Raw genomic sequence first — 7,426 nt, 5'->3', positions numbered from 1 at the left:
GTCTCCCCGGGGAGGCGTGGGGGGGGACTGACCCTGCTCTCACCCAGGCCCCGGAGACTTGTGTGCCAGCCCCACCCAGCCCCCGGCTCCGGGCATTCTGGGCCTGGGCTGGGCGGTCCCTGCTAGGGCAGTGTTGCTGCTGGAGCCCTGGGGTGCCGGGAAGCCGGAGGACGGAAAGAGCCCGAGCGGGCGGGGGGAACTGGGTGGCTGATGCTCCTTCCAGGGATCGGGCTCCTTGGGGGGCTGGGCCCATGCCAGGGCATTCCACGGCCTGAGGGATCACGGTCAGAGGAAACCAGAGGCTAGAGGTCAGCAACCAGAAGGGGTGGGGACTTGGCTGTGGGCAGGATGGAGGCAGGGAAAGAATGACGAGCTGGCAGGAGGAACTCATGTCTATGAAAGGAAAAGAGCGAGAAGGGGAGCAACAAAGAGCCGGGCACCCAAGGAGAGGGCAGGCACGTTTACCTGGGGGCTTGGGGGGAGCTCACGGCCTCCACTGTCTGGGCCTGGCCTGGGGCTCCTGGGGGGGCCTCGTCCTCATTTTCGGGGTAAGGAAAGAAAAGCTGGGCTGTACACCCATTAGCCCGAGTCTGGCCCTTCACCACAGCCCCTTCTCCTTGCCTGATTCCTGGAACGAGACCTTCTTTCTGCTGTCGGGGGACATTGACTTTACAGGGAGGAGGAAGGACGTCCCCAGAGTCAGAGTGTGATGGCCCTGGTCTAGGCCTGCAGGTTTTCCCCAGTATCGTTTATTTTAAACCCTCACCTTCCATCTTTGAATCAATACTGTGTGTTGGTTCTGAGGCAGAAGAGCCGTAAGACCTAGGCAATTGGGGTTAAGTGACTGGCTCAGGGTCACACAATTAGGAAGTATCTGAAGCCAAATTTGAACCCAGGACCTCCTATCTGTGGGCCTGGCACTTTATCCACTGAGCTCAGTAAGTTCTTATTTTTATTTTTTTTTTTTTAAACCCTTAACTTCTGTGTATTGGCTCCTAGGTGGAAGAGTGGTAAGGGTGGGCAATGGGGGTCAAGTGACTTGCCCAGGGTAAGTCACTTCACCCTGCCTGCCTCAGTTTCCACATCTGTAAGATGAGCTGGAAAAGGACGTGGTCAACCACTCTAGTACCTTTGCCAAGAAAACCCCAAATGGGGTCACAAAGAGCTGGACACAACGGAGACAACGGAACCTACCTCAGAGCGATGGTGGGGCTCCCATGGGACGATGGCCAGAAAGTACTTTGTGAACATCGGCACTGTCGAACGGTCAGTTATCATTTTATCATTATATAAATGTCCCTTTTGGGGGAGCAGACTTAAGTCTCTTTCCGTTTCTCCCCTGGTGTCATGTGAAAAATATTAGACTGGAAGTCAGAAGACCCGAATTCAAGTTCTGACTTCATCCCTCCTTAGCCGTACGACCTGGGACAGATTAATTGGCTTCGTTGGACCTCAGTTTCCTCGTCTGTGAAATAATGCCTGCGCCTCCTGCCTCACAGAGTTATAATGGATCTCAGATATTAAGGCCTTGGATTTAGGAGTCCAGAGATGTGTTTGCTGTCTGGGGTTTGAGCTCCACCCAAGGCAGCTCGGCTTGGTTCTCAAGGGAGGGCCACTGAAGGCTGTGTGGTCACGGGGAGATCCGAGTTTGTCTCCTGTGCTTTTATTTCTGTGCTTCTTTGTCTACCTTACTCTCCCTCCCAGGTTCCCCTGGTACCCCTTGATTCAATGGCACTGGCTTCCTGGCTGTTTATCAGATAAGACTATCCATCTCTTTCCTCCAGATATTTTCCCCGTCTGTCCCTCCTGCCTGGAATGCCCCACCCCCCCCTTTTCTCCATCTCTGTCTGTCTTTCTTTCCTTTTCCCTCACCTTCTTTCTATCTTTGTTACTTAGATACTATTGATTCCAAGGTAGAAGAGCCGTAAGGGCTAGGCAATGGGGGTTAAGTGACTTGTCCAGGGTCGCACAGCTGGGAAGTGTCTGAGGTCAGATTGGAACCCAGGACCTCTCCTCTCCAGACATGGCTCTCTATCCACTGAGCAACTTAGCTGCTCCCCTACAATGCACTTTCTTCTTCCCTATCTTTGCCTCACAGCCTCCCTGGCTTCCTTCAGGTCCCAGATCGAATTCTGCCCCTTCTACAGGAAGTGTTTCCTGATCCCTCTTAATTCTAGTGCCCTCCCTCTGTTGATTATCCCATTCATTCTGCCTAGACTTGCTTGTCCACAGGTCCTCGCAGGCAGCCTCCCATTAGAATGTAAGCTCCTTGGGGACAGGGACTAGCGTTTGCCTTTCTTTCCTATCCCCAGGGCTTAGCACACTACCTGGTACACAGTGGTCATTTAGTAAATGCTTATTGACTAGACTGCGTGATCTTGGCCGAGTCACTCTGTTTCTCTGGATTTCAGTTACTTCTTCTGTAGAATGAGGGGGCTAAGCGACCCAGCCAAGGTGGCCCCTTTCAGTTCTCAATCGATGATCCTAGATCATGGCTATAAAAGTTCTTGGGAGACCTTAAAACACCCTAAAATTTTCACCCAGTGAAAAGGATTTCAGTGCTGGGATGGCTCTTTCCACCTGTTAGTGGTCTAGAAGCAACTCTGTGGTACAGGAAACAGAGCCTTGGTTTGATTCCTATCTTGCTGTATGACCCTGGGCAAGTCACTGAGCCTCAGTTTCTCCATCTTTAAAATAGGGATAATAATAGTACTGCCCTCATAGAATCGTTGTGAGGACCAAGGATAATATCTGTAAAGTACTATAGAAATTATTGTTATATATTAATATATTATTAATATTATTTTTATTATATTACTTATTATTATTGTTATTATTATTCCCTGTTGTTGTTCAGTTGTGTCTGACTCTCCTTGACCCCATTTGGAGTTTTCTTGGCAGAGACACTGCAGTGGTTTGTCATTTCCTTTTCCAGCTCATTTTATAGATGAGGAAACTGAGGCAAATAGCATTAAGCGACTTGTCCAGGGTGCTCTATCTATCCACTATGCCATCTGACTGCTCTGTTCTTCCTTAGGCCAAGACTAGAATATAATAGGAAGAATGCTAGCTTTTGAGTCAGAAGCCCTGGGTTCCAATCCCACTCTGCCACCGGTGTCACTGGGTGACTCTCTCTCTCCTCTGGAGGTTGGTTTCCTCATCTATCAAGTGAAGAAGTTGGCCTCGAAGGCCTCTCAAATCCTCTCCGGCTCCAGGTCCTCTGATTCTGCGCCTCTGGGCTGCACCCAATCGCCCTCCGTCAAGGCGTCAGCCTGGCCCCCCACCCCCTGCCCATTTCCCATCACACAAATAAAGGCATCTGGGACACTAAGATGTTGAGAATCAACCAAAGCACCATTTATAGAGGCCCTGGAGAATCCCCACAGTCCCAAGGAAGCCGGCTCCTTTCTCCCACAGGTGGGAGCCCCAAGGAAGCGCCAGGAGCTCCACCAAGGCTGGCCAGTGGCTTGGACTTCCTGGGTCTCTCCACGGGCTCGGCCTTTGGTCCCCTGCAGAAGGAGGTCTTTCTTCTCAGGTGGCATCTTCTCAGGACCCCGGTGACAGAGGGGGCTCCTGGTCCTTTATCTGGCTCAGCTGTTCTGTAACCTCAGAGGGCCGATGAACCGAACAAATGCCTCCCGGCACGTTCTGGAGCCCAGAGCCGGGATCCTGGCGCCTCCCCTGGCCCAGAAGGCTGGCTTCTCCAGGCTGTTTGGAAGCTCCCAGCCCGATCCGCTTTAGCAATGTGTTAAATAGATTTTTGTGCGATATCCCTTAAATAAATGTGGATGCCCTCCCCCAGGGAACTTCCCTCCCTCCCAGAAACCCTGAATATAGTATCTCGCCGCCTGGGTGTCATCGCTCCTCTCTCTCCTGTCCCCACTAGCCCCACTATGAGGGGGAAGACCTTGGCTCCTGGCTGCCACCCTTCTTGGACCCTGCAGGGAAGCTCCTTCCTAGAAACCCCAAAGTGGGCCCCATTGGGAAGGTGTTTTCCCCCATTTCAGAGTAAAGGGATGGATGTTGGGGGGAGAGTCTTGCCACGAGGTCTCCTAAAGTGGAACCTCTTCTATCCAATCTCCACTGGGGTAGGAGAGAGCCTTTTCTCTTGACAGGGGTCATGACTTACCCAAGGTCATGCCAGGACCTGGAGATAGAACTTGATGGACCTAAAGAGTCCCTCTGCCCACGACTCTCCCCATAAGACCATCCTGCTTCCTAACTGTCCAAATTGGGGTCCCCACAAAGGAGCCAGCTTCATTTCCTTAGTTCCATTTTCCATCCCTGCCTGACCTTCTCATTACTAAACCTTCGGAGTCTTCCAGGTATGGTGACGTGGGGAAGGGGAAGATCCTTGATCCTTGTCCCTGGCCCTTCGGGGGTCTTTGCTCCATCCCCTGGGCCTCCCATCTCTCCCCCACAATTTACCGGGTTTCTCTTTCTCATCAGACGTGATGGTGATGTGGGGCTGGCCCCCTCGTTCGGCCCAAGAAACCCCCTGAGAAGAACTAGGATGGATAAAAGGAAGTAAGGAAAATGGCAGTGGGAGGTAGAAGTGGGACCCTCGGACCCAAGCAGGGAGGAGAATTGTCTGTCAGAGTTGTTCCTGGGGACGGGGACTCAGACCCAGTACTGGCCGTTCTTTAGGGCAGGGTTGGGTGTCCGGCAGAACTGTAGCAGCTCTGGGTCCTGCTGGCCCCTGGCCTCAGGCCCTTTGCCAGGCACGGAGGTCAGCGGGATGGTCTGACCGGGGTCGGTCTTGCGGAAGGTCTCGGCGTCGCCGGCCATGCCATTGCGAGGCTTGGCCGACAGACCCTGGACGTTGTGCTTGCCCGTCTTGTTGCGCTTGCGGAGGTAGAAGAGCAGGGGCAGGATGAGGGCCAGCAGGAGCAGGATCAGGCAAATGGGAATAATAATGCTAAACATGTTGGCCTCGATGAAGCCCAGGAAGGTGCCCCCTTCTGCGGGCGCAGCACTGGTCGGCGTCACCTGCTCCGGCGCGGTCGTGGGGGCCGCTCCTGCGTCCCTGATGTTGGGGGTGGCTCTCTCGGGCCCCCTGGGCCCCGTCACTGTCCGGGAAGAGCTGTCCTTTCCGTGGGAGTCCCCGCTGGTTTCAGGGGAGCCAGGGGCGACGAGGAAAGTCACGCCATAGGGCCTGGACGCATTGTAGGGCTCCGATGTGTAATGGAGGGAAGCCACGGCTGGAGGCACCCCCCTGGCCGACAGCTCGAAGGTGATGCTGTCGTGCAGCAGGGGGGGCTCCCTGCCCTCTGGCTGGCTCAGCTCCAGCCCGATCAGCCCTTCCTGGAGGTCCTCCTGGGTGAACAGCTCCACCAGCTGGGCCTGAGGCGCCCCGTCCCTGTCCTTTGGGACCCGCACGATTCGGCCTCTCTGCGGCCCCCGCAGGATCCGGAAGCGGGGCACGCTCTGGGTGTGGTTGGCCAGCTCCCCCGCATCCAGGATGCTGGCATCCAGGCGCAGCGTGGTGCCCTGGGGCCACGGCTCCCCAGCCTGTGCCCGCACCAGGGCCCGGACCGTCACGTTCACCGTGGCCGAGGCGTTGGCGCCGCGGGCGAGCGAGAGCAGCTGGAACTGGTCAGAGGCCGAGGTGAAATTGGTGAAGGAGAAGGCCACCTCGCCTTGCTCCACTTGCTTCTGGTTAAAGCTCGTCTTGGGTTCCCTGTTGACCAGCAGATAGCCGTGTTGGGGCATGTGGGTGATGGAATATGTGGCGTCTGGCTCCTCTTGGTCAGATATCACGAAAAGGTGCTGCTGGGTCAGCGGAGCCCAGTTTAAGCCCTGGGGTATCTCCAGGGGTGTTCGGGTGCGCACTTCAATGGACGATGGCAGGACATCCACAGACAAGGAGGTGTCCACAGGGGGGCTGGCCCCATCAGAGATGCTCAGCTGGAAAATGCCCAGGGTGCTGCTGCCATTGGCTGTGAAGCTCAGCCTCCCAGCGTCCACATCTGCCTGGGTAAACCGAGTCACGGGGGAAGGCTGACTGCCCATCAGCAGGAGGTAGCCATTGTGGGGTGCCCTCTTCACTTGGTACTCGATCTCTTCGGGGGAAGAGTCTGGATCCATAGCACTTAGCTGAGCCCGGGAGAGTGGGGCGCGCGCCCCTCGAATGATCTGCAGGGGTCTGGAGGCCTGGGGCTGGGGTGGCTTCTCATTGACATCCCGCACGGTGATTTGGAAGGCCTCAGAGATCACAGGCCCATGCTCTGCTGGGGGCGTCTGAGCAGAGTCTTGTTGCCCGGCCTGGATCGAAGCTTGGAAATGGAAACCATCTTTCTGGGTCCCCGAGCCCCTGTGGATGTAGGCTAACCGCCCCCTGGCCAGGTCAGACTGAAGAAAGTAAGGCTGGGTAGCATCCAGGTGATTGCTGCCCACCCACAGTTCCCCGTGGGCTGGCAACTCGGTCACTAAGAAGACTACATTGTGGGAGGGCCGGTCTGAGGCTGGGATGCTGGCCAGGAGATTGGAGGCGTCTAGGGATGCCCGGGTGATCTCTGCCCTTTGACCCTCTGGGACCCAGAGACCTGGAAAAAAAGGGGAAAAGCCCAGAAAATGTCAGTGCTGCTCTGGATTTCCAGAGGATATGGAGTAAGAGAAGGGGATGGAGATCAAGGACTGGAAGGAGCATGTGCCAGGGGATGAATGAATGAAGGAAGGAACTCATTCATTCAAGTAAGGGATGGTAACCTGGTTCAAGCTTTTTCTAGTATCCTCAGTGGCTAGTGGCCCCTTCTCCAATTTACTTATTTAATTATCTTGTGTTTATATATTATATTTCTTGTAGATATTGGTTATTGGCCAATATGTCATTTCTCCCCTCACCCCCTCCTTGAGGGCAAGGACGGCTTCATTTTTGCTTTTGAATCCTCAGAGACTAGCTCAGTGCCTGGCACATAGTAGCACCCTAATTGTTATTGGTTGAAGGGCAGGGACTGGGTCACCTCTTGAAGGATGGTGACTCTATTTCCCCTACTAGACAGTGGATTACCTAAGAGGGGAAAAGTGACTGGATCTCCTCACTGCACTGAAGAACCCGTGAAGGCAGGGACCATATACCACGCCTCTCAGACCAGGAGTTCCCTGAAGATCCCATCTTTAGTGGATCTTCTCTTGAAGTTTATTTAAAGGTAGAGTCCAACAGACTTGAAGTCCTCTGAGGTTAGGGCAGAGTCTCCTAACAGACTGGGAGCTGCTCCCTGAGGGTGGGGTCTGCCTCCCCTCTTCCTCTTCTGTGGGCTTAGAACACAGTTGGTATTTTTTGAGCCTTTCTGATGTGTTTGGAAGTTGATTACTTCTCTTTGGTTGGTTTGGGAGCAAAGCTTTCCCCGCCATGTTTTGGGGCTGTAAATTTGGATGGGAGGAACAGAGAGGGAAGCTTCTGGTAGCCATCCAAAGCACAGAATTT

The 7,426-nt window shown here is 54.4% G+C and overlaps 1 protein-coding gene across 1 annotated transcript in view; it reads right to left on the bottom strand.

Moving 5' to 3' along the window:
• Positions 1–3,093: 3,093 nt before the first annotated feature.
• The window catches only part of CSPG4 (chondroitin sulfate proteoglycan 4), an 83,802-nt gene continuing 79,469 nt past the window's right edge, over positions 3,094–7,426 (bottom strand). The window contains exon 8 of the mRNA XM_044660248.1: positions 3,094–6,545. Coding sequence (XP_044516183.1) covers positions 4,621–6,545 — 1,925 coding nt within the window. The 3' untranslated portion in view covers positions 3,094–4,620. The remainder of the gene's footprint in view (positions 6,546–7,426) is intronic.

Source organism: Gracilinanus agilis, chromosome 2, assembly GCF_016433145.1.
Source record: "Gracilinanus agilis isolate LMUSP501 chromosome 2, AgileGrace, whole genome shotgun sequence".
In the NCBI taxonomy this organism is placed as follows: Eukaryota; Metazoa; Chordata; class Mammalia; order Didelphimorphia; family Didelphidae; genus Gracilinanus; species Gracilinanus agilis.
Note: the sequence above shows the minus strand (reverse complement) of the source record. Positions and strands in the feature narration are given on the sequence as shown.